This window comes from Molothrus aeneus, chromosome 10, assembly GCF_037042795.1.
Source record: "Molothrus aeneus isolate 106 chromosome 10, BPBGC_Maene_1.0, whole genome shotgun sequence".
NCBI lineage: Eukaryota > Metazoa > Chordata > Aves > Passeriformes > Icteridae > Molothrus > Molothrus aeneus.
In genome coordinates this window covers 1,249,905-1,276,876 of record NC_089655.1, presented here as the reverse complement: position 1 = coordinate 1,276,876, position 26,972 = coordinate 1,249,905, and the positions used below count along the sequence as shown (strand labels likewise).

General features: G+C 46.4%; 1 protein-coding gene across 2 annotated transcripts; it reads left to right on the top strand.

Moving 5' to 3' along the window:
• The first annotated feature begins 2,465 nt into the window (after window positions 1-2,465).
• Window positions 2,466-23,964, top strand: KLHL6 (kelch like family member 6). Of its 2 annotated transcripts, XM_066556628.1 has the most exons (7): window positions 2,466-2,737; window positions 7,412-7,577; window positions 13,050-13,499; window positions 15,618-15,855; window positions 19,206-19,408; window positions 20,447-20,660; window positions 22,990-23,964. In XM_066556628.1, the coding sequence occupies exons 1-7, from the start codon at window positions 2,478-2,480 to the stop codon at window positions 23,289-23,291; spliced, it is 1,833 nt and encodes a 610-aa protein (XP_066412725.1). In that variant the 5' UTR covers window positions 2,466-2,477; the 3' UTR covers window positions 23,292-23,964. The 2 variants fall into 2 exon arrangements, with proteins under 2 accessions (XP_066412725.1, XP_066412726.1); XM_066556629.1 differs by lacking the exon at window positions 7,412-7,577 and having other exon boundaries at window positions 2,561-2,737.
• The last annotated feature ends 3,008 nt before the right edge of the window (window positions 23,965-26,972 follow it).

The window sequence follows — 26,972 nt, the reverse complement described above, 5'->3', positions numbered from 1 at the left end:
AAATAGAAGAATGTATCTGGAAGCTTCTACCATGAAGTAACAAGCTGGATTTACCCCAGGATTAAATAACATTGCTACTGCACTCTTGGGCCACAGAGCACCTCAGGAGAGCAGCTGCCTGGTTGCTGGGTTTGTTGTTCCCTTATACCTGCAAAGACACAACACTCACCTCAGCATTGTGTTCATGCTAGTCCAAAGAATGAAACTGGCTACTACATTTGCAGAGACCCCCTGAGGAAGGGGATCTCTGAATACAAGGCAGCCCAATGTGGGGCACAGAGGGCACAGATTTTCATTCTTCCCAAGTAACCATCATTAAACTGTCTTTATCTCAACCCATGAGTTCTCCATCTTTTGTTTTCTCAGTTCTCTCCCTGGTCCCACTGGTGGGGAGTGAGCAAGCTGCCTGGGGCTGGGCTGCTGGCTGGGTTTAAACCACAACACCATGGCAACAGAATAAAGGAGAGGAGGTCCTTGTCAAGAAAAAAAAAATAGGGGTTAAAAATACACCATATGGGTTAGCAATGGCACAGAATGAGACAGACTGTGGATAATGATCACCGCCACTAATAGTCAACAGTTCCTTGAGCTGCCGAGGTCCTTCCTGCAGTGCAGTTACTGACAATACCACAGCCATCGACCTTGTTACTGCAGGGTTTCCGTTCCCAGCATTCACAGCCAACACTGACTTACTTCAATTTCACAATTATTAATGCTTTGCTTAAAGCCTCAGCAACTGGAATCAAGTGATCGCTGCGGAACCTCAGCTTTGGCTTTAACGGATAAGCTCAATGTGAAGCCTCTCACCATCAGAGAAAAGCCTGATAAGATGAATTCCCAAAGGTCAGAAGTCGTGGTGATAAGCAAGGAGAACCTAGCCCAAGATAGGGTTAAAGCATTGTGATTTTTAAAGCACACCTAGTACTTTTGAGGGGATTCCTTAATTTTCTTGTTGTATTCCTACAGGAGTATTTGGGAAAGAAGGGGCTGGCTTTAGAAAAGGAAGCATCCATTAGCAAAATTCAGCACAAAAGGCAGCAGGAGTACATTTAAATCAGCTGGGAAAGGAAAAAGCCAAAGGGCTGCAGAGACTGTACAAAATGAAGAAAACCCCATTACAAGGAGGTAGAGGAAAGCAGGCAGGATATTTTTTGCTTTCCTTCCTCTTCATCTTTCAATCTGACTCTCTCAGACCCTGCTTTCACCTCCTTCTGGAAGGAGGGGAAGCCAAGTTTCCCATAATACTGTGAGCTCAGCTTTACAAGCTGGAGACAAAAGAGGAAACCAAACACACAGTAAGAACCTGTGGATTGGCCAGACAAGGATTCCTAGAAGTAATTATCACAAAGACAAGGTTGGTTAGCACTCAATCTACCAAGGTGAGGACTGGTCCTACATTCCTCTCAGGGGGAGATAGAGGTGTGCTTTTCTACTTCCCAGTGTGAGAGTTTCCTAAGTAAGCCGGGTATTTGCCCTGTTACTCTCAGTAGGCTGTGTTGCTTATCAGCTTGGATCAGGTTCTCATCTAGGTGATGTCCAAGTAGATCTGGTCCACCCTTAGGTGACAGTGAAACCTTCAGCACTGTGCTCTGGGTGCTCCTGTCATGCTGCAGGCTCAGCCCCAGAGCTGCCCTGCAGTGTCCCCACTGCCAGATGTGCAGCTTTGGTCCCACCATGTGTCTGTCTTGGGGACAAGTCAGATGCAGCTGTGCCTCAGGCTACACCCACCTGTGAGGATGGTGGGGATGAGGTGGGTACACTGCTCCCCAGGCTCTCTCCCTGAGCTGTCACTGCTAGTCAGAGCTGATGGCAGGGCATGGACGACATCCCTGTGCCCAGCACTGCAGCCTGAAGACTGTCAGCTGTGAGATCTTTGATGCTGGTCCATGTCCTTGAGAGAGTTGTGCCTGTTTAGCCCTAAAGAAAAGCCATGCAATGGTTGCCAGCTAACAAGTCATGAGGGACAGAAACATCCACTTGGAGGTCTTTCTGAATATGCAAGCATATTACTAAAAAACAAACCCAAACCCCAAACCAGCTCAATTATTAATACCCACATACCTGGAAAAAGAAATATAAAATATTTTGCTTCTTCCCTTAGCAGCCCAGTCCACCAGGAGTGCTTGATAACCATGTGCTGCACCTATCAATACAACCAGCAGATAACAGCGAGGTGCTGGCTTGAGGGTGGTAAGCAGGCTCTCCCTGTCACTTGTAATCTTCTCACATCCAGAGGCATCTTAAGGCCTTTCTAAACACGCTGATACTGCCTGAAAATCACTGAAAAAACCCACTCTTTGTTTGTGTTAACAGGATGAGAAAGTGCAAGGCTTCCTGTTATGTGTGTGTGACAGCTACAGATAAGCAGAGACCTCTGGACAGGAAATCCGCCCAACTTCTGCAGTGTGATTTGCCCAAAGCTGAGGAGCTCTTTTTAGATCGAAGCACCAACAGAATGAGACGGGGCTGGCCAGAAAATGGGGGACACGCTGGAGAAGAGCTCTGAGGAGCCCGAGATCTCTTTGAACAATGAGTGTTCAACGAAAATGGGGGACCTGGTGGAAGTGTCGAGTGGTGAGAAGGTGAAGTTTGACGACACAGGTCTCTCTCTGGTGCTCCAGAATGGCCTTGAGAACCTTCGCCTTGAAAATTCCCTCACAGACGTCATCCTATGCGTGGACAGCAGGGAGTTCTCCTGTCACCGAGTGGTCCTTGCTGCAGCAAGCAATTATTTCAGGTAAGGTTTGTAACAAACAAAACCAATACACTTATTTTGCTTCTTAGACTTGAACTGTAGGTCTCCAAGGAGTGCAAACTGGGAGTTAAAGTCTGCAAATTCGCAGTGAGCCTCTAATTCCTTATGTCTTCCAGCTTTTTCAAAGTTGGAGACTTAAATAAGGCAGGTGCCAAGTTGTAGATTTGCTGGAGTTCTGATACCAGCACTCAAAAATTCTGCTGGAGGCATGCAAAGGAAGACAGAATATTGGCAGACAAGTGCATGAGAAAAGGGTGTTTTAACCAAGTATCTTTAGCCACTTGTCCTGTCCCTTTGGGACCTGGGCAAAGAGGAATTTGCAGGGTATTTTTATTGAAACAGGAGTGGGTTTCTGGAACTTGCTAATTTTTCCTGTTACCATTTTGGGGTAAAAATATATACTGCATTAAATTGTTGAGGAAGAAAGAGAAGGAATTTTCCATCTGGAAATCAGTTGTAATGGGAAATATCTCCTTGAAAGCAATTTTGCCACTTTACTGTCTCCTTTTGGTCTGCTTGAATTTTTCATTCTTTCAATACAATAGACATTCTATCTGAGACTACTGGCCAACAAGAACAAATTTTAAACACACAGAGGAACTTGGTATCAGTTTTAGCACAGATTTTCCATTATCATTTAGACAATATCATTTAGATAATCACATTTGCATGGCTGGGATTTTTTTCTTTCTTTTTTTTACCGCTAAAGTGGTCAGATGACTGAACAGCTACAGAGGAAACATGAGAAAAAAGGACCTGTGACCACTTGTGTCATGAGCAGAAAGCTAATTTTAATGGAGTCTGGTAAGCTTTGCTAGTAGTGCCAGAACAGTTCTGCTTTTCTAATCTAGAATAGAGATTGTGTCTGTGACTATTTGGAGACAGGTATTATTTCTACAGAGAGACTATATTTATTGCATATGAGAAAATATACAGCTAAAAGCAGAGATGCCCAAATATTTCTTACCAGCATTGTGTGCATAATGGATAGCAGATGCACAAATTAAAATCAAAATTATCATAATGATACTTTGACAAAAAACCCCAATTTCACTATAAGTAAAGGTGCTGCAATCAGAAGGACTTCCCAGTTAAAACCAGGTAAGATAGTTTTATGAGAACAGCTCTTGGCCAGCTTTCCACTGAGCTTTTCCTGAGCTACAGCCTGTCCCTTGGAAGGAGGGGGGATACCTGGCTGGAGGTCATCCCATCCCAAGGCATCTGCACATGTGTGCAGGGTCTGCCCCTCTGGGTGCTTCTGTTTGACTTGGCTTCCCACAGAACTGAGATTTATTACATCTCACTGTCTGCCAGTGCCTCTTGTCATGATCCTTTGGGTTAGTTTCAATCATGTTTGGCACAGGATGGAAATCTCAAACCTGAAGTTCCCATGAGTTTGATGGAAGTCTGCAGCTAGGAGAGGAGAGATGCTGGGCTGGCACCCTCAGTGCAGGTAACAGGCAGGGTGTCCTGGCCAGCCAGCACACAGTGCCCAGAACAACCACACTGCCCTGCCCTGCTGGGCACAGCCAGCACACGGCTGAGCTCCTGGGAGGGACCCTGAAGTGTGTGAGAGGAATAAGGAGGGAGAATGGAGGGCTCAGGAAGGGGAAGCTGAGGTTACTGTAAGGAGGGAAAGAAGGACGCAAGTCTGCAGGGAACTGAGCTTTGCTGGTTCTGCTGCTCACAAGGAGCCTTCATTCATCTTGCCATAACTCTCTGGAAGCTGCATGGCCCCAGAGAAAGAAGGAATTCTTAAATCCCACTGTTCCTGTGAGTACTTTCCATGCTATGACAGGACCTCCAACAGCCATGCACAGGAGCAAAGCAAAGGGACCCAGTGACTCATGGGCTTCATTCCCCTGCACATTACACAACCCCTTCCTGAAGGCTGGGTGCCACAGTGTGGGCAACCCACAGCAGCTGGCTGGAGCACTTAAACAAAGCTAACCCCTTCTAGGCCTTCTGCAGCACTGCTGGACAGCAGATAGGCTAATTCTTACAATGTCCTGCACCCATAGACATAAGAACATTAACTCTCCATGATGATAGCAAAGCAGAGAAGAGAAATACCAGCTGACTAAGGTGGAACAGTAGTTCTTTAATCCTGCACTGCCCAAGAGTAGTGGGAGAATGGGGCTGGGAGAGGTTGAAGCCATTTTCCAGAGCATCCTCGAGGTCCAGCATGGTTGTTTGAAGTCAGGTTCATAATTCCAAGCACAAGCATTCAGTGTGAGAGGGTGCTTAAAAAGTGCTTCATGAAACTGCAACCCATCATTTATTTTACTGAGATTTCTCTGATTTTAAATTAGAAAAAACTTAGAATTTTTTTCTAAAATTATCCATTTTTGGGTATCTAAATTTGGCACTGGGCCCTCAATTCAGATGTGCATTTCTTAGAGTACCTGTTGGTTTAAAGGTGCAGTTTAGAATTACACAGGGACAAGAACCAGGGAAACATACAATGGAATTAGTAACCACATCTGAAGGATTTAGAGCCTCCTGAGGGTAAGTTCAGAAAGATTCAGAGGCAGCATTTTAATCCCTAGGAGAGAAGCTCAGCCTGATCAGCTTGAGTGGTGTCAGGTGTTCCCCCTGCCAGCATACAGGGTGGGAATGAGAACCACTCCATTTGAGCAGAAGGAAGGCCACAGCAGTCAGCTCTCTTGTGCAGCACTGCCCAATTCAGCCCTGCCATGATCTAGAGCAGAGAACTGGTGGGAGGGCACCGTGCTTTAGAGGTGTGATTTCTGCAGCTCACAGCCACGTTACATCAATCCACACCCTACAAAACTGGGAGTGGATGGCAGCTCTAAACCAGTTACAAAGATTAGGAGACAGATAGGCCAAAGCACTTTGACCAGACCCTTGTGCAGAGGCACCAGCAGAATGCTGAGGCTGGTTTCTGAGCAGCCAGTGGCAGTGTCACCCTGGGTATCTCTGACTGACCCCAGCAAACACTCCGGTCTGTGGGACAGAAGTGAGACTCTCACCTCCCCGGCAGGGATGGGTCAAGACAAGTCTGGAGTCACCAGCTTAAGAGATGAGAGGAAGAAGAGCAGACACCACCTGCACCCTCCAGGAGAACTGAGCCTGGTTCTCGATCAGATGAAACATCCGGCACCCGTCAATCCCGCACGACCAGAACAGCTCTGCTGTGCCAGCCTCCCCTCCGTGCTGAAACCCATTCCCAGGGAGAAGCTGGAACTGAGGGCTGCTGTTTTCAGATGGTCCCTGCCCACACATCCGCTCTTATATCACTTGACAGCGCCAGAGGGAGAGAAGCTAAATGAATCCCAGTCTTGTGGTCACCGAAGTTAAGGAGTGTTTGTCTAAGTGCCTTTGAAATATTCTGATTTCAGTAGCAGCAGAAGCTGGACCATGAGGCAGGGCAGCAAAGCAAAAACCTCTAATGAGCTGAGATGAGTGAAAGAAAAATGAGAATTTTGACTGAACAACTTTTCTGACAAGTAACTTCTCTGCCCAAATTTCCTGCTCAAAAGTTAGGCCTCTCTATCCAGAGGCAGTTTTGCACACTGAGGTAACTAAGACCTTGCTATAAAATTTCTGCTGAGGTAAGCAACAGGTAGTTCTTAGAGCAAGTAGCAGCTGGTATCTTCCATCCATTTGCCATTCATTGTGCCTAACTGCTTGGCAATCAAATCTGTTTATGTCTTGGTTCCAGTAAGATGTGTCAATCAGACAGCTTAATTCAGGCACTTCTTTTACAAGAAAAGCATGGCCTAAGACTTGGGACCTCTAGCCATTTCCCAGGTTGCATTGTCCTGTCAACATTGTGTATGACTAATAAAGAAAGGCTTGGAATGCAGGGTAAAGAGTGCTTCTAATTACACTTTAGATCTGCACATGTTTTTCACCAATGCAGTTACAAGTGGACTCATGTAATTCTGATCTGTTGAGACAGATTCCAAATGATGTGACATCTCGTTCTCTGAATGCAGTGAATAAGAAGGGGCTGATCAAAATCCTAAGTAAAAGCAAAAGCATTGGAAGAAATACTTAAATCTATGAATTGAAACTGCAGAGGAAGATGTATATGTTTGTCTTGCAGCTGTCACAATGCGAAATGGATTAAAATAGCCCTTAGAGAATTTCTGATTTATACCCCACATGAAATATCTGCCTAGTGCCAAAGGTATGTCTGGTGGTCACCTTTCAGCTGCAGTATTATCCACCAAAGAAGAGTTGCTATCTACATGTATGAAATCACTGCACTTTGTGCCTAACAGTAGTTCCAATTCATGCAAATTCAATTGCTTCTCTAGCCAAGAGGTACCAAATCTACAATCCCAAAATTTAGCCGAAGAAAAGTCAGACTCTAAATGAGAAGAAAATCCATAAGCCATTCTCCCCTGGCCCCCCACTGGTATTAATGCCTTTTGCTGCCATGGAGCCCCAGGTCTGCTGTAGAGGACAGCACAGAGGAATCCATCATGTGTGTATGCCTTATCAAACTCATGAGTCCAGAGGTAGAAGAGCAACAAAAAGAGATTTTATTGTTTCTTTTCAACAGGAGTAATTGCATAAAATATGAAGCAATCCGAGTATTCAGTGTTGAAATCTAAATAGCCCAATGTTTTCAGAATGCCTCATCCTAACAGGAATGCAGTAAAAGATAAATGCCTTTCTTTCCAGGGCCATGTTCTGCAATGATTTAAGAGAGAAATATGAGGAGAAGATCATACTAAAAGGAGTTGATGCAGAAACCATGAATATACTCTTGGACTACACTTACACCAGCAAGATGCTCATCACAAAGCAAAATGTACAGAAAGTCTTGGAAGCTGCCAGCCTCTTTCAGGTACAGATAACTCAGATGCACTGACCCAGTCTCTCTGTTCTGGCAACACCACATCTTACCCTGGTCAGCACACTGCAAACTTCTCTGATTTCATGGGTTCTGCAAGCATTTTGCTTCATATTTACTTACATTAAGGTAAAAAATGGCAGTGGCAGCCACGTACTGGAATTTTGCTGTGCTGAGTGCCATGCAAACAGGAAAACAGCCTGGCTGTTCCTCCAAGAGCTGCTCCCATGTGCTGCCTGCCTGCCTGGCAGTGCTCCCCAAATTTCAGGTCAGTCAGAAGGGTTAGTGGGCAGCAGCTGGCATGGCTGGCCAGAGCAGGAAGTTGCTTTGCCTCTCTGTCTCCCCTGCCTTGAGATGGAGGCTTGCCAGCCAAAGTTAGCATCCTCCTTTGTAGAACTCATGATGTAAAAGGTTTTAGTCATGGCCTGGGACCTGTGGGAGGCCAGAGCTGGGCAGCGTTACTCAGCCTTTGGTCCACGAGGTATTCACGTGTCCTGTAAATCACCTGTGAGGTCTACCAAATTGCAGTGTCTGGTACCATGCTGCAAATTGCTAACAAATTGTAACCAACATAACCTGCCAAGTGCCTATGTGTGTGTGTGTCCATTCCTCTCATTAGGGAAGGCAAGAAACACCCAACTCAATGACCATTGTGGTTCATGAGAGAATTCAGATTCTTGAATCTTACATGGAAATTCTGCAGTTCTGGAACTCTGCTTTCTGGAACACAAGTCCTGTGAGGATCTGCTTAGGGAGCTGGGGGTGCTCAGTTTGGAGAAAAGGAGGACCCTATTTAAAAGGGACCCTATTAAAAAGGAGGACCCAAATAGGATACCCTCAGGGGCTACCCTATTGCTCTCTTCAACTCCCTGACAGGAGGCTGTAGCCAGGTGGGCATCAGGCTCTTTTCCCAGCTAAAATATTGCAGTCTAGATATTCCAATGTAAATTATCTCCTTTTCTCTAGAAATTGTTTTTGAAAAAGTTTTATGTAATTATGCCTTTCTTTACTCCCTTCTAGTAAGTTTTAACCAAATGGAGTCAAAACTGACAGTAGGAAGAGGTGGAGGGCTGTTTGGAGAGAGCAGGCGTCCCTGCCATGGTAGGGGAAGCAGGTGAAGGGTTTGGAACAGCTGAACAGCTAAGCCTCACCCTCAAGCGAGCCAGACAAATTTTTTCCACCTAAAGCACAGTTGCAACATGAGTTCAATAGTCACCTCCTCTGTCTGGGCTGGTGACTGCCCAGCCACTGCACTTGCAAGGTTGGTGCCTACCCTGGATCCCGCCCAGCCGCCTCTGCCACCCACACTGCCTGCACAGCCGCTCATCCTTTCACTCTGGGAAGGGTCAGGATCCCAGCTGCTTCCCAGGGCCATGGCAGGGAGCCCTGCTTCCCTCACCAGAACTCAGCAACAACCTCCAGACCTGCCTACACTGCTCCTGCCCCCCCAGGAACCTCTGTATTACCCATTCCCTCAGCAGGGTTTGGGTGAGGGACCACCTGTGGTGGTGGAAGCAAAGAAATGGTGAGAGGGAAGCAGGCTTCTGAGCAGATGGAAGAGAAACTGTGTTGTCACCAAAGGCTGTGATGCCCACTGCCATGGAAATGCCAAAGGCTGTGATGCCCACTGCCATGGAAATGCCAGGTGCAGTGGGAACAGTGGAGGATGCCCCGAGCTGCCCCCTCTGAGCAGAGCAGGGCTGCTCTGCCCTCAGGGCATGGCTGAAGCTTGATGTCCCGACTGACCCCAAAGCACCCCTCATCCCTGGCTTAATCCACTTTACACGAGCAAGACACTTCAAGGGAATTACCTGACAGCCATCCTGAGGCCCCTGGGTAGGGCAGAGCCAGGGTGCCGGCTGCAGGCCACGCTGGACAGGAGGGCACCATTTGCTACCAAAGGCCTTCAGGGCAGCTCCGGTGGGAGAAGGGCTGGCCAGGGCTCAGATCGCCTCCATTCCCCAGGAACAGCCCTGCAGGGGTCTGTGCCCCTCAGCTGGCTCTGGCAGGCTCAGATCGCCTCCATTCCCCAGGAACAGCCCTGCAGGGGTCTGTGCCCCTCAGCTGGCTCTGGCAGGCTCAGATCGCCTCCATTCCCCAGGAACAGCCCTGAGGGGGGCTGTGCCTCTCAGCTGGCTCTGGCAGGCTCAGATCACCTCCATTCCCCAGGAACAGCCCTGAGGGGGGCTGTGCCCCTCAGCTGGCTCTGGCAGGCTCAGATCACCTCCATTCCCCAGGAACAGCCCTGAGGGGGGCTGTGCCCCTCAGCTGGCTCTGGCAGGCTCAGATCGCCTCCATTCCCAAGGAACAGCCCTGAGGGGGGCTGTGCCCCTCGGCTGGCTCTGGTGGGCTCAGATCGCCTCCATTCCCCAGGAACAGCCCTGCAGGGGGCTGTGCCCCTCAGCTGGCTCTGCTCTGGCCGGGGCTCAGATCGCCTCCATTCCCCAGGAACAGCCCTGAGGGGGTCTGTGCCCCTCGGCTGGCTCTGGCCGGGGCTCAGATCGCCTCCATTCCCCAGGAACAGCCCTGAGGGGGGCTGTGCCCCTCAGCTGGCTCTGGCCGGGGCTCAGATCGCCTCCATTCCCCAGGAACAGCCCTGAGGGGGGCTGTGCCCTTCAGCTGGCTCTGGCCGGGGCTCAGATCGCCTCCATTCCCCAGGAACAGCCCTGAGGGGGGCTGTGCCACTCAGCTGGCTCTGGCCGGGGCTCAGATCGCCTCCATTCCCCAGGAACAGCCCTGAGGGGGGCTGTGCCCCTCAGCTGGCTCTGCTCTGGCCGCTCAGATGGCTTCCATTCCCCAAGGAGCAGCCCTGCAAGGGGCTGTGCCCCTCTGCTCTGGCCGGGGCTCCCTCGGGGCTCAGGTGTCACCGCTGAGCCGGGACAGGGCTGTCCCTTCAGCCACAGCCGAGGGTCACCAGCTGCAGGGTGCAGGATCCAGCCCCACAGTGCGCTGCATGCAGAGAGGGATTATGAATGAGAGACCTTTCAGTCCCCAGTCCCTTCCCTTTCTGGGGGCTCTAGCTGGAGGCAGGGCTGCTGGCACTGCTTACACTCCACCATTGAATCGAAGCAAAGGCTCATATGGGGAGAACAAATTTTACTAGTCAGAGTGAAAGCCAACTGGAGGCCAAGTAAGCGTATGGGATGTTTCTAGCAAGTGAGAACCTGGATCCAAATGGGTATTAGGAGAAGGACTAACTTATTGAAGAAACTGTTCTCAGGGAACAGGGCTTTGAAAATGCCTGGATTGGCATTAGGAGGGGTACTCACAGTGGACAAACAGAAAATTCAGAGCTCTGCCAGAATAATCAGAGCAGATGAAGCAGAGGCTCAGGGTTGTCTTCTGATGCTCTTTTGAGTCAGCCACCTGCTCTCCTGGGACTAACTGACATATGCCCAGCAAGTTTTGGGGGAGTTTTGGGGGGAATTTAGTGTCTAAATGAATGCAGTGGTGGGGAGTCAGTGCAGCACAGAGATGAGGAGCAGAACCAGGGAAAGTCCTGCCTTGATTCGCTCCCAAGCAGCCCAGGCTCTCTGGTGGAGCCCTCAGCAGGGCTGTTTCTCACACCCACAGCTCGCAGTTCTGCATTTGCCTGGCCACAAACAGCCCCGCAGTGAGGGAGTGGGGCCTGCTGGCCGTGAGAGCAACGTGCACCTCCCTGTCACCTCCGCAGCACCGCTCTTAACAAGCCATGTATAAATAATTAGAGAACTCTGCAGAGGTTTGCTGCAGGCTGTGAGAACGTTGTTTTGGGGTCTATTCCCAGACTCATAGATGACTCGATGAATGACCTTGGCAAATGCTAGGTTTAGGGTTTTTTGTGTCTCATTACTGACAACTTTGAATACTTATGCTTAATAAGCTTAATAAGGCTGATGCTTAACCTGCCTCAGGTCTGAAGCCTACCGGGTGGCAAAGTCCTTTCAGATCCTCAAGGAAATGCCCTGGTGAGTTCAAAGTGCTTGCCTCGTGCTAGCCCTGAGAGCAGGCAAGGGGAATGTGGCAGGGGCCACAGTGCCACCGAGCTGTGCCATGGTGCCACCGTGGGCCACTGATATATTTTTATTACAATTAATTTCAGTGGTGGCAACACATTCTGAGACCTCACATAGCCTCGTTCATCAGTCAGTTGCATTTCTCTAAACTTTTGACCACATCTAAATGTAAAACAGGAACCAGGCAGTCTGTACACAGCGTCTGCGATCGCTCAGCTCTGATAAACACTCTAAATATGTCAACACGACACCGACGGGTCTGGAAGATTCTACCCTAATTACTGAAACAAATCTACATACTACAGTGTTTAAAAACGTTTCGCTTCCTCTTTGCCCCTCAGTTACTATTGCACAACCTTCCCCAGTGAGAAAACATGAGTTAAAATGGTTTGCTTGCTGACACTGAATGGAAAAACAACCCAAAAAGCACAGACGGAAATGCACAACATTAGCTCTGACCCATCTTTATTGCATTGTTCAGTGGCAGTATTTGTACCTGAAATTACAGAGGTGATGGGAAATCCATTAGGATGAAGCACTGTAACTGATCAGTTCTACCCAAAACTGGTTCTCAATTCCTGAATAATCATCAGCAATCCAGCTCAGATTACAGTTTTTAGGAATATATGCACTTGGGACCTCAGGTGGGGTTATTTTGCCAAGGAAATTTATGACAGTAGTTGTGATGCCTTATTGGATGCAAACACAGCCAGTTCTCTGATTAAGGAGACGCTATGTGTAAAATGCATATCAATATTTTTTTCAGCCAATGGTGATGACAAAGGTCACTAGACCCTCTGAAGGCCTCCCCCACAACAGATTCTTGCCAGAAAGTCCTGTCTGTTAGGAATCTCAAAAGAATTGCTGATGGTCAATCTCTTCCTGCCACTCACCCCAGTGTAGGACTGATGTCCATTCCTTCTGGGGCAGCACACTGCTCCAAATCTCCCAGACCTTGGTGCTCATTTCCCACTGCTCTCACAAGATGCATTTGGAGTTTGGACGGTGGGAGCATAAATGCAGACAGTGGAGCCACCTTCACTCTAAACCCAGACTCTGTTCTAGCTGGTCTGAGCTGACATGCAAGATGAAGCAGGGGAAGCAAATTGGATGCCTGGGGTCCTTATTTGTGCTTTGTAACTCCATGATTGCCAGTGCTTGGAGATCTCATGGAGGAAAAGGGAATAGTAGGAAACCCTTTTGTGAAACAAGTAAAATTCAAGACCTGTCACAGGTCTTCTGCATCCTGCAAGAGGGGAAAGGAGCAATTGGATGCAGAGGGAATAAAAGCAGTGGGAGGAAGAAATTCTTATTTCAAACTGCACATCTTGGGAGATACCTGTGCTCAGATGATCCAATCCTTGTCTCCCCCAGCTCTTTGCTGTATTGGGCATGGCTAGTTGCTCCATAGCTCTCCTGTGATGGTTTTCATTAACTCTTCTGTGCTTATACAAGCTTTTTGTGCCCACAGTTCCTGCGCATGGTAGATGCTTGTGCCAATTTTCTCACTGAAGCACTGCAGCCGGAGAACTGCGTTGGCATCCTGAGGCTGGCCGATGCCCACTCCCTGCACAGCCTCAAGCAGCAGGTACAGAACTACATTATCCAGAACTTCACCCAGGTCCTGAACTACGAGGAGTTCCTGGAGCTGCCGGCAGATATCCTGTGCAGCACGCTGAAGAGCGACGAGCTCTGTGTCACGGAGGAGGCGCAGGTGTTCGAAACCGTGATGAGCTGGGTCCGTTACAAGGAGTCCGAGCGGTTTTCCCTCCTGCCCTACGTGCTGGAGAACGTCCGGCTGCCCCTCTTGGACCCTTGGTATTTTGTAGAGACTGTTGAAGCTGATCAACTCATTAGACAGTGTCCAGATGTCTTTCCTTTGCTCCAAGAAGCAAGAATGTACCATCTGTCAGGCAATGAGGTGAGTAAAACAGGAAGGTATTAGCCACTCTTTGTAAATGTCTCATGCTTCAGCTCAAAAATTGATTTGAAAGGAGCAGTGCCATGGGGCAGAAAAATGTAATCACACTGAATTTCCACTAACTGGTGCTACTGAAAAGTCAAAATGGGCCTCAGAATTTATCCTGCTGTCTGAGACAGTTCAGAAGAGTTTGGTGGGTTGTTTGTTTTAAAACAAAGTGCACAGCTTCCTTTTTATGAACATCTGAGATTGACCCTTCAGACACTCTCTTGCTAAATGAAGACCCCAGGTAGCTTCCCTAGTAAAAAGGCAAATGGTGTTAGCCCTGACACCTCACCCTCTCAGCTATTACTTCAAGCCTAAGAAAAGAGGAATAATTTCCCCACCAAACTGTGCCACAATCTGTAATGACTCTTTCAAATGTGAATAGGTAACATCTTCCCCTGTTACTTATGGGAAAAATGTTTCATAAAGGAAATATTCTCCCTCCTATGAAGAAGACAGTGTCTTTGCAGAGGAGAGGACACTGCCCATCTACCATTTGCAGAGGTCCCTGCACCCAAAGAGACACATTAATCCTGACACCCAGTCGAGTCCTGTCCTGACTTCTCAGTGCAGGCTGTGGTGGATCTCAGGTTCTTCCATTCCCTTTGGAAAGTTGGGTATCAGTCACATCTCCTTGGCCAAGATATGGGGGAGAGGGGAGAGCAACCAAGAGGTCAGATTGCACAACAGGAGCAAAGTTCATGAGTGTGTGAGGAAACGTGTCCCTCCTCAGTGGAGTCCCAGGAGGGCAGGAGGGCATTGTGGGCCCATCACTCACGGCAGGTGTGTCACCTGTGTCACCGGCACGGCGAGCGGGGACAGACCAAGCGCTCCTTGTGCTGGTGACTGTGTAAGACACTGCTCGGTGAGCTGGGGCAGTGCCGGCCAGTCCGGAGGGAGCTCGCTGGGCAAGCCTTGTCCCACTGAGCAGTGCTGGCAGGTGCATGCGGACAGATAAAGGAGCGTTGCCCCGGGCTGAACACGCATTACACCCATCTTCAAAGGGGCAGCCGCAGGAGGCTGCCTGCCAGCTGCCCTCCCCCGGGGCTGACGCCTGGCAATGGTGGCAGACAGGTTCAAACAGAGTCCTGGAAGCTGGCAAGTTCTGGGACTCACGTTCTATAAAAATGTGCCAATTCATTATCTGGACATGGTCAAAATGCAAGATTCGTGTCTGTGTAGATAATATCTTCTAATATGGATAAACGATACCGATTTATAGAAACATGGTAAAAGCAGAAAGAGAGGTAAAACTTTAAGCAAGTTGCCTCCTGACACACATTTAACCTGTGGATCTTGTTTGCAAGCATTTCCTCCAAGGAGAACACAAGTTTCCAAGCACTCTTGCATTCTTTGCTTCTGGTGAGCATCTACCTGGCAAGTGAACTTCTCCAGTGTCCCTAAAACAAAGACCTGGTCAATAAACTGAGCCACCAAGCAGTAAATTAGAGCTAAGCACATTTCAGAGCCTGGTGCTGGCTTTAAATAAGTCTTCTAATTTTGGCTTGAGGTAAGAGCTTATACACAAAGAAACAAATAAAAATAACCCCTCCACAGCTGAGAATTGTTATTGTTCTGACACTAACATATCTCTTCAGGACAAATAATGAGACCATTTATTTTCTGCTAGCATTAACTGCAGTCTTGCTCTCTCTGAGCTCCCCAAGGCATATACAAACCTTAGGGCCCCCTTACCCTGCCCTCACTGTCAGCCCAAATAAAACCTGTCCTTTTCAGCTACCTGACATGCACCCAGCCTTGTCACTACTGCTCACCTGCATAGCTCTTGGTGCCAATCTGGTAATTCTTAAAGGAAAGGATCCTAGTAGGTAGGCAAAAGCATGTAAGTTCAGGGTTGGAAAAATCCTGCTGAAAGAAGGACACAGCAACCTCTACTGAATGCTTCTAGGATGCTTTTCAGGCTTTCAACTTAGAAAGCTTTGGCTAATTGGTTCAGTTGATGTAAGCCTGCTGTGATTTGAAAAACAGGTAATCAAAGAAAGGGTCCCTTGGCCTTTCTGTAATTGTAGGTCTAAGTGCCCTGTGTACTCACGCTGTCTCACTTGCATTTAGATTATTACAGAAAGGACCAAGCCCAGGATGCACGAGTTCCAGTCTGAGGTGTTTATGATCATAGGGGGCTGTACAAAAGATGAGAAGTTTGTAGCAGAAGTGACTTGCCTGGATCCTTTGAGGCGAAGCCGTCTGGAAGTAGCAAAATTACCAATCACAGAGCAGGAGCCAGAGAATGAGAATAAAAAATGGGTGGAGTTTGCATGCATAACTCTGAAAAATGAAGTCTACATATCAGGTAAGGAACAAGACATTGACTGGGAGTGCAAGAGGGGAGCAAAGTGTTCTCATGATTATTTCCAGCTTTTATCAAGACCATGCTTGAGGCAGATTTAGAAACAATTAAGCACTGCAGATATTTTAATGTTTTGGCTTTGGACATGCTGCAGAGAGCACTGGATGTGTAAGGACACTGCCTAGCTCTGATTTGAGCACAGGATTCCTTTTCAAACAATATTGATCTATATGCATAGGTACATGTGGGCAGCACCCTAAACAGTGACAAGGTCACAGGAAGGTTCTTGGGAACGGTTTACCAAACATGAAATGACAAATTACTTCAGCATCTTCTCGTGATGAGTTCATTTGAAGCTCCACATGCATTAGCAAAATCCTGCCAGAATCTGAGTCATTCTGCAAAAGTCAGTCAAGAACCTGCAGGGAACTGTCACTGATGTTTGGCTGCCCCCTGAAAGCTGCCATCACAGAGGACTCTAGACCTGCCCACCCACAGTTATTAACTTGGCAGTATAAACTGTCAAAGCCAGATGAAATCCCATGTTCCAGACACCCAGGGTGGGTCTGGACAACTCATGTGCTTGATCATCATCCCAAGAGCTTCAGGAGATGTATTTAACTTCCCACACAAATACAGTTGAGCTCCACACAGGGGTTTGATCCCAGAGCTACAGAGAATTTACTCTGACAATTAAAATGTTAAAATCAAGCTTGTTAACCAGTTTGACAGCTGCTTTTGATGGCCTGTCAAAAAACAAGTTGGATGATCTTGTTTTGCTTCAAGAGGAAAAGTGACAGCAAGCTTTTCATCACTGTGGCATTACAGGCCATGATACAGAGCAGGGCATTCATAGGTAGAATACTTCCTTTCTGCAAAACTGCCCACCAGATTCTATACTCCATTGAAACACAAGAGTAGAAAGGAGGAGAGTAGGCCAAAGTGTGAATGCTTTGCTTAAGTGTGAATAGTGGTCCACTGCCTTTATTCAAATATCTTCCATTGCATTCTTTCTTTTGGGAATCCACATAATTTTGATACTTCATTCCAATTTAACATTTATTAAAACTTTATCCTGGAATAAGAAATAGATTACTGTTTCCATAACTACAAATAAAGGTGGTTTTTCCTTTCAGTCCACCGTAGAGTGTTTCTGGCATTAGCCCCTCTGTTACAAGGTAGCTGTACAGAGAAACATAGGTCAAACATTCCAACTAGGGAATATTCCCCTCACCTTGAGTTGAGAGGTCTTTTTTTCATTTGCCTTCAATTTGTAACTCTTCCCTCTTTTTCAAGGCTTACTGCATTCTTTTATTCTTGACATCTTTTCCAATGTCTCTTCTCCACTTTTATTTTATGTTCTCTCCAGGCTACCTCCAGGCCAGGCTAACATTCCCTGCTGTGGTGAGTCTAAGCTGGCTTTCCCTTTGCTTCCATTCTCACAGCTTCTCCTTCTTCCTTCTCTGCTTACTTTCATATCTCTGAGTCCCTCTCTCCATTCCCTCATTGCCTTTCACCTTTCTGCCCTTTGCACACAAATAAAAGGCTGAGTGGACCAAAGCCATTAGCACGTTTTTCTCAGCTAAACCAATTATTATCAGTGTCTCAATCCTGATTAAACAGCTACTTCCTCCTGCATGTCCTTCTACTTTTGTTTTCTTTCTTTAGCTCCTCTAATTTGCTTCTACTCTAACTTGACTTCCATTTTTCCTAACTTCATCTCCCTTTCCATGTGCTCATTTCCCTCTGTATCTTGGTAGTCTGGAGTCTTCCCTGCTCCTTTTGCATCTCAAAAGTAGGAAAGTCCTTTGCACAAGATTATGACTACTGTTAGATCATGATTTCTCCAAAACAGTTTCAATGCTTTGACTGGATGGCCTGAAACACTACACTTGCAGCATAACTAAAAATGACATGAATTATCATTCACCATTCTGATGCTTTTACTAATTTAGGTACAATTTCTCTTCAAATTAGAAAGAATTGTTGTCCAGAGGAAAAATAGAAACAAAATAAACATCCAAAAATCTCTCCCTGTCCCCTGATGTGCAGCAAATTCACCCACTGGTCCAGCTCTCAAGTTACCACATGAGTTTCAGCCTGTGGAGGAAAGCACAAGCTCAAGTCGAAGGGAAATTTCAAGGGAGAGTAAAGGGAACACCTGCAGTCTCTCAGCCCCGTTGTAGCCATGAATGCTGCATTCAGGCCCTTTGGCCACTTCAGCTATTTGAGTGCAAATAAAATTCAACACATACATGTGAAAAATACTGGGACAAAAGCATTACAAACGACTCTTTCTAGCATGCTAATTATCTCCCATTCAATCTGCTGTTTGGCCCAGAGATAGGCTCCATCAGTTTGCAGTGATCTGTCTGCACTACAGAATATCAATGAAGGCAGACATTTTCTCAATGGAATACGAATTCTCTTTTCAGTATATTCACCAGTGAAGCAAATGTTTAATCAGGTTGCAGATGATGGAATAAGCTACTCAGTCTGTAAATGTGGTTTCAGGCTTAACTAGATCTGTTTGTATTACAGTTACACCAGAAGCTGTAGGGAAACAACAGCTCCCGTTTAAAACACTGCTCTCTGCTTTAGCACAAGCAAAGATCCACTTGCAGGTCAGCTCTAGAATGAGTTTGCAGGGTCCAGTTTTGATCTTCAAGCTATAAATATGAAGCTTACCCAAGTCTGTAGAGAAAGAGACCAGAAGGAGAGGCACAAAAATGAGATCCCAGCCATATGGTCCCAGGGTTTAATAGTAAAACTTCCAAGTCCTGCAGGACTATTGTTGGTAGGAGTTCAGGTCTTTTGCTTTATGATGCAAACCACAGGGCTGGCTGGATCTGCCCTGCACAACCTGGCAGTTTTCCAGTGCATGCCTGTCTTCAAGGGATTTGGCACTACCAGCTGCAGCATCCTTCACTATCTTACTTAAAATACCTTTGTTTGTTTGTACCTTTGCAGCAGTTCTGCAAAGCCCTGGTGTTCACAAAAATCTCCTGCATGTCACCTTGCTGTGTGGTTGGTTGTGCACTCAGTATTGAAATGAAAGTGGTTGTGGTCTGGTAAAGTGAGGAACAGTGATTTATCTTCACTGAATATTTGGCTGTAGAAATTGTTCAGTTTCCTTCCCTATTAAGTAAACTTATAATTTCTTATAACTTATTAATTAAACTTATAAATTTCTAAATGCAGAATTTTTCTTCTGTTGTAACAGGAGCAGTTAACAATCAGTAATAAGGATTTACTTTCCATTGTGAGAGAACACACTTAATTTTAAGCCTACTGGAGTATTTAAATAAATACAAGATGTGCTATCATATTTACACATGTCATGTACACTACAGGTGGCAAAGAAACAAAGCATGATGTCTGGAAATACAATGCCTCCATCAACAAATGGATACAAATTGAGTATCTCAACATTGGGCGCTGGAGACATAAAATGGCAGTGTTGGGTGGCAAAGTCTATGTCATTGGGGGCTTTGATGGCATGCAGAGAATCAACAGCATGGAAGCATATGATCCTTTTCATAACTGCTGGTCAGAGGTAAGAGGCTGCATCACATAACATTTTAATTATTTGGAATATTCTATTCAGAAAATCTTAGGGCTTGGATTCATCAAAATGATCTTGTATCATTCTTTTAAGTATTTCTGGTCTTTAAAAACCCTATTTTTTTTTCTATAGAAATGCATATCCTTTAGAAGGTAAAAATCCCTGGGTTGCCAGCCAATCATTTCCTGTGAGACATCTAATGCCTAACTTTCAAATTTTTAGTTGGCTTTTAAAGCTAATAGTCCATAAATCAAGGAGTAAGGATATAGTATGTATGAGCCAGAGCACAGGCTGAAAACTACTGCTCTGACACGTTTGATATGTATACAAAATGAGTCTATCAAGCTGTGTCTTATATATAGTATGGGTTATACATTAAAGTACAGGTTTGAAGGTAAACAAGATTAAACCCACTCCCCTCCCACCCAGTTCTACTCACTGTACTTCAAATAATGAGAGGAGAGAATTAGGCAACTAATTAATCCATGACAGTAATGAGATTAGGCATCATAACAGCAGATACAACCCATTGTCTCTGGATTATACAAAGCAATGTGGATGACTCTAACAATCACAGCTGCAAGTAGCAAGATCAGTACAAACAAATTTCTTGAGCTTTTTTGCAATGCATGGAAGCATGCAAAGGAGATTTTGGGCATTTCTAATATTTCCTAGCTTTTGAATTATTGATAAAGTAATTTTAATTTCAGCATTTGAACATAGCATATTTTTATTAAGGGTTTTGCAGTCTTAAGAAAAAGCTGAAACATTCTTTTCCCTTATCCTTAGAAACATCATCTTCTGAACCCTGCTTAAAAAGGCATGCCTGACTGAAAATTCTGCAGGCTCCTTCCCCATACTAGAAACTTAAACTACATTGATTTCTTGAAGTTCCTGAAGTTTGGAAGGAATGGGGCTAGCAATACAGTCTGTTGGCTCTGTTTCATGAGAGATTTTTTTTTTCAGTTCAGCTGTTAAAAAGCGAATGCTCCCCGTGGGCATCAGTCTAACGATTCTCTTTGGTGCCAGGCTGCTCCCCTGATGGTCAACGTGAGCTCCTTTGCAGCAGCCAGCTACAAGAAGAAGCTGTACGTGATTGGGGGGGGCCCCAACGGGAAGCTGGCCACGGACAAGACGCAGTGCTACGACCCGGCCACCAACGCCTGGAGCCTGAGGGCTGCCATGCCCGTGGAGGCCAAGTGCATCAATGCTGCCAGCTTCAGGGACCACATCTACGTGGTGGGTAAGTGCAGCACCATGGCTCTCCTTGGCTGCACCCAGCAGGGCCTGGTCCTGTGCTTCTGTGAGTTTCACCCACATGGAGTGTAATCAGATGGCTCTTCCCGGTGAGATTAGTAAGGGGTGGGAATCCAGGATGTTCACAAACAGTAGGCAAAGGTTACCAAGACAAAATCCCTGTTAGCATGGCAGCTATCTTGGAAAGCTGGAGCTAGCCCAGAGACAACTTAAAGCCAGCCAAAGATGTGTTCATAGTGGCAAGGGCATGATCTCATGGCTACATCATGTCCTCTGTCCTCTCCAGGGGCATTACACAACCCACCGCATACAGGATTTATGCAGGGATAAAAGTACTAGGAGCAGGTCAGAGGAGCAGAGCCACTGAGGCCCAAAGACCCAGAGCTCTTCACTAGAGTGCACTTGGGGTTAATTCAGTCAATCACCAGAACTGGAAGAAAAAATGGAAGAACAAGAGTTTGATGGTTGAGTTGATCTATGGGGGGAGGAGAAAGCCTGCACACATCTCCAGGTGGTACTGGGAAAACCAAAAGAAAAGAAGAACATTTGTTTCCAAAACAGGAGCTCTGAAAAGTTTCCCCTCCCTCTCTCAGCTTTGTTGCAGGGAATTTCAATGTAATCATTATGGTGCTGAGAGCTGGCATAGAGCTGGAGTATTCACCAAATAATTAATAGTGGTCTGGAGGGAGATTTATAATCTACATGTGTGTGCACATATATACATACACACACACCCCTTTTGTGTACAAAAATACCTCATGCTTGTCCTCAGCACTGGAGCTGACCTCACCCTGTTTGTACAGGATGACAGAGAGAAGACACATGACTTATGGGCTAGCTGATATAACTCCTGATAAAATGGACATGATACTCCAGTCACATTCATTCAGCATCTTTCAGACAGCAACATCCACTAGTAAATCTCTTGTTTATCAATCTGAGAAACAAATCTCCAATTGTATAGAAATCAGCCCCATCTGAAGTTTAAAAGATGAAAGAGCATTTGGTAACTGCATCCAAAGCAATCAAATGACCCAGACTGATGAATTACCAACTGCCAGGTGAATCACCACAACTAACAAAGTCTGTTTTCAGTTCCAATCATGTCACCTCTGAAAGACTTGATCACCCCTCAGGTACTGCGCTAGTATTGTCAGACTCAGCATCTGTTCTAAGTACCACAGATAAATGCTCACTTTGCCAGCAGGTAGGATGCCAGCCATTGTTGCACCTCATCAATAAGACCAAGGTTCAAGGTTTCCCTATCCAGAAGGACGGTGCCAGACTCTTTTCAGAAGTGGCCAGGGACAGGACAAGGAACAATGACCATAACTACAACATAAGAAGTTCCACCTCAGCCTGAGGAAAGACTTCTTTATGTTGAGGGTTGCAGAGCACTGGAACAGCTGCCCAGTGAGGCTGTGGAGTCTCCCTCTCTGGAGACATTCCAAACCCACCTGGATGCATTCCAGTGTAACCTGCTCCCGGTGACCCTGCCTTGGCAGATGGGTTGGACTGGATAATCTCCAGAGGTCTCTTCCAACCCTAACAATTATGTGATTCTGTGCAGCTAATACAGAAGACCCATTCAGTGCCTGAAAATTTCAGAATAAGAACCATTTAGCTGCTGGTAATCTTGGGAGGGAATATATTTTCATAGCCTTTCATGAGAATTGAGGTATTGACCATTTTTTTCAAGAGAAAAGGACACTGCAGGATTGAAAAGGTGCACTAAGAACCTTTACTAAGAATCATTAAAAACTTCAGTTTTGGGAAACACAGAGAAACTGAAGGTAACTCTCTGTTTAACAAACCCATAGAAAGATTATTGATTCAGTCTGACAAACTCTAAACAAGGAAGGGTTTTTGAAAGCAGTCAGTTCCTGTAAGAAGGAGGACTGATGGACAGAGGAATGAGTAGAAAAATCCTGTTCCCATTTCTAGCAGTGATGGTTTACTACAGCTGGTCCTCTATGATCTAAGTACTTTTAAACAAAATAGCATTTTTCTGAAGCTGTGTCCTTAGCTGGAGCAGCAGGTATGTGAAAGATCTATTGTTAGGTGCACTGTGGTCACACTGAAGGATCACAGCAGTTTGTTCTGGCCCTAAATTCCACAGCCTTATGAACAATAAGTAGCCTTCTTCAGATCAGGCTTTCAAAACAATAAAGTATCCTGTGACCTTGTTTTTTCTTGGCTTTGGGGCACAAACCGTTCTTACAAATGTCAGGAACAGAGTCTTGTTGAAGTGGATGGTTGAATTAAAATCCCTTACAGGAATGGCCAGTGCAAACCGATGTCCATTTCCTTCCCAGGTGGGGCAATGAAGGCTCTGTACTCCTACAGCCCCCGGGAGGACACATGGTGCCTGGTGACTCAGTTCACCCACGAGAGAGCCAGCTGTGGCATCTCTCCTTGCAACAACAAGCTGTTCATCACCGGCGGCCGAGATGAAAAGAACGAAGTCATTGCAACAGTGCTCTGCTGGGACCCTGAAACTCAGAAGCTGACAGAAGAGTGTGTCCTGCCCCGGGGGGTGTCTCACCACGGCAGCGTTACCCTCAGGAAGTCCTACACGCCCATCCGTAAGATCGTGCCCGGGGCAGTTTCTGTCTGACCCGCAGGAACTCTGTCCTGGCACAGACTGCAGTGAGGATGGGTTTGAGCTGGGGAGCAATGGATGGGAGCAGCACCACAGCTCCTCTGGGGGTATCTGTATATATGCTCAGTCCTTGTGTTTGTACATTAGATCCTTAAATTATCTTAATTCCTTCCCTCCACAGAAAAACAAAGGGACCAGCTCTAGTTTACTCCTGCCAACACAATACCTCGAATCAGGCAAAGAAGTGTAGGTGGGAAATTTACTTCCCAGCTATATCTACCCTGGAATGTGCTTGAACTGGCTCAGTCTGGTCCCAGAGTTTGGTCAACTATTTATTGTGTTAAGTTGGATTTGCAATACCTACTAGTGAAAAAAGAGAAGTTGCTTTTGGAATTAAATATTTGTAACTTTGGTAGGTCACAACGTTGTGTCTTCCAAAGCTGTGCTTTTTTTCTCCCAGTGTTTGGCACATTAGATTAAGTTTGAACCAGTTTGTTTGTTTGTTTGTTTGAAGATACTTTGTTGGTTTTTCAGTTCTGTTATGACCAAAACAAACCCATCTCAGTTTGCAAACCTTGCTGTCATTCCCAAGAAAGAGACTGCACAGGCTGCAAATGTAAATGAACGCTAATTTTTTCCACGGAACATTCACTGCGGCTGTTTGCTAAATAAAACAGGCCAAACCGAAGTTTCCCTTTCCTTTGTTGTGTGCCGGGTGCCTGTTGTGCCTGGAAGCCTTTTCCCCTCCCATTCCTGCGCCCAGGCGAGCAGCAGAGCGCGGCTCCATCCCTGTCCCCATCCCCACAGGGTGGCACTGCGCTCCCAGCGTTTTCCGCACGGCTTTTGGCTTCCTGCAACGCAACCGGACCAAACAGTCTGCGGCAGAGAAAAACAGTTCCAGGTACTGTTCCCAGCCTGCTCCATGCGACCGTCACACGCTGTACCAGAGGGAGCAAATGTTCAACGGGCCAGGAGGGCCCAAGTCTCAAATCCCAGCATCTGGGTCAGTTGTAGGGAAAGAAAAACAAACATTGAAGAGGTCACGCCCGGGACGCCCTGGGACACTCTTGGCCAAAGACTGGGAACATATTCCCGTCCCTCCTCCCCTGCCTAGTTGCTGGAAAGAGCCAACTCGCTATTAAATCAAGACAGAAAATGCAGTGCAAAACAAATCTCTCCAAGCAGAGAGCAGTGACTTCTTCCAGCCTCCCTCCCTCTCTGTAATGTCTCCGTTTGCCTTATACAGTATTAAAAATAATAATTCTATCATGTTAGGCTGGGAAAAAACCACAGGTTTCTGAATTTCAACACACTAATGCCTGAGTGCTCAGTGGTGTGGCAGGGCCTGCAGACAGTCCTGGTGCAGGCTGAGCAGGGCAGGCACAGCCCGTGGGGTGGGTCAGCCCTCCAACAGGTCTGTGTCCTTCCCTCAGAAAGACTGCAGGAAATCCTGTTTCTTCTGCAATTTGCCCCATGCCTTGAACTCATCTCTGCAATTTCAGCCAATCCCCACACTTTCTCACTCTAACTTTCCCACAGGCCTTCCATTTTCAACTACTTTTTAATTGCTCCCCTTCTTTCTTTACGTTCCTGTCGTTCTGCAGGGTCAGCACTTCTCACACTTCCATGCTGGCCCCCACTCTGCTTTTCAGAGGGCATGAAGAAGGACCCTCCAGACAGAGTGTTTTATTTCAAAAGGTTTTTGTGAAGAGCAGTTACCACCTTTGCCTTGGTTGGTAGTACTGGCTGGTCTAGAGAGACAGAGAAGGTGGATGAATGGGGGGAGTCTCCCTTTCCTCTTTAGGAGCTGCATTTTGTATCTTTACCTGTCGGGAAAACGAATTATAGCAGCTGTTGAATCTGACTAGTTCTTCCTGCTGAGAATCATCCTAAAAACCAGTAGCCCTCAGGAACTGGTTGCTGATTTTCTCCCTGTAATGTTTGTAGCAAAAACTTGTATTTTTTTCCTTGAGAAAGATAAACTACTGAATTAGAAAAAAGTTGCCCAAATAAACTTCCTAATACAAATTCTTAACTCCACATCTCAAAGGCAGGAAACAGCCTCTTGTCTGTCCCAAGGTGGTTTCCTAGTCACATGTGCAGACCTTGGGCAATCATAAGCCAAAACAGCCCTCAATGACAAACACAAAACAGCACAACCACAGCTTGGCTCCTTTCCCCTCTCCTAAGTCATGAATTGCTCACAAATTCTGACATTTTAATAGCAGTGAGTGAAGAGTTGTGGTTATTTGTCTCTCTGCTTTTTGTATCTTCTGGATTCATGTTGCAATCCGAAGGACTTGAAATACACTGAAAAACAAAAACATCCAAATCAGTAGTTTTATACAGACACCAAAAATCACAAGGTTTGTGAAAAGAGAACCAGCAGTGCTGGACACTCGTTTGCCAGCAGCGAGGTGGGGGTGGAGACAGAAGACAACAGAAATCAAGTTTCAAAACCCTGTAATTTCCTTTTCCTATCACAGGCTCTTTCCCATCTGCCGTGCATCCCCCCCTCCGGCAGGGGATGACCACAGCCGCAGTTCCTGCCCAAGGAGCACAGAGTATCAGGTGTACAAAGCAGTGACCAGCGAAGCACGGAGCTGACTGTCCCTGCAGGAGCTGCCTCGGGGCAGCTGCTGCTGCTCCCCAGCCCTGACACAGCCCCAGGGATCTCGGCTGCCCCCAGTGCAACCAGGCAATGGCACTTTCCTTCTGCCCTCTTCGATATTACAGTTCCAGTAGAAAATGAACAGCCAATTGATGGAGCAGAAGTAGACACTCCAACAGTAATTACTAAAACTGCAGGGGGTTAATTAGTTTTACTGAATAATTACTCAAATGCTTGCAATGAACTGTACCTCAGATCCAAAGCTGTGTGCTTGTTTACCTGCATGGAGATCCTCTGTATCTCCTGACAGCGAAACTGATCTCATTTGAGGCACAGACATATCTCTGATGTAATTATGTCTGCAGTGATGTATGGCACAGCCCCAGTCCCTGGAATGCAGGTCTGACTCCCTTCAGTCTGCAGGTTACAGACAGCAAACTGCACTTTAAATCCAGCCAGGAGAGGGAAGAGAGCAGAGGTAAACGTTGTGACAGCACTGGCACAAGAAAAGAGGGGAAAAACTGACCAGGAATATATTTAGGCTATAAATTAGAATACCTTTAGTGATTCATGCTGCTGCAATTCATTAAAGGATTACTGCCCCCAGCTGCCAAATCACATGTTAAAGCCAACTGCTCTCCATTTCACTTCAAACTAAAATGCAGGGCAGCCAAACTTCTTGACGTCTGAGAAGTTCACTTATGTGACCTGGGAGAGGTCGATTACTGGGCTCTGGTAAACAGTCTCAGTTTGAATTTCCAGAGCTTATGTGGAGACATCCATACAAGGCTGCTGATCACTACACCCATGAGGTTCTCAAAAATGCAGAAGCCTAACATTCTTTGAGACAAAACCCACAACATTTATGAAAAGCATTATAGGAACCCAGTGCTTGTGACATTGCCCTGGTGAGCCCTTTGGAAATCCCAAAGGCAAATTGTTCAGGCACATGGTGTGTTTCTTGTATGCACACACTATAACCTGCTGCTTTTGTACCAAACAGCACACTAATATTCCATGGGAAGAAGTCGTTTACAAGCAGTCACTTAAGAAAAAGGTACCTATCTAATGTTAACCACTTTAAA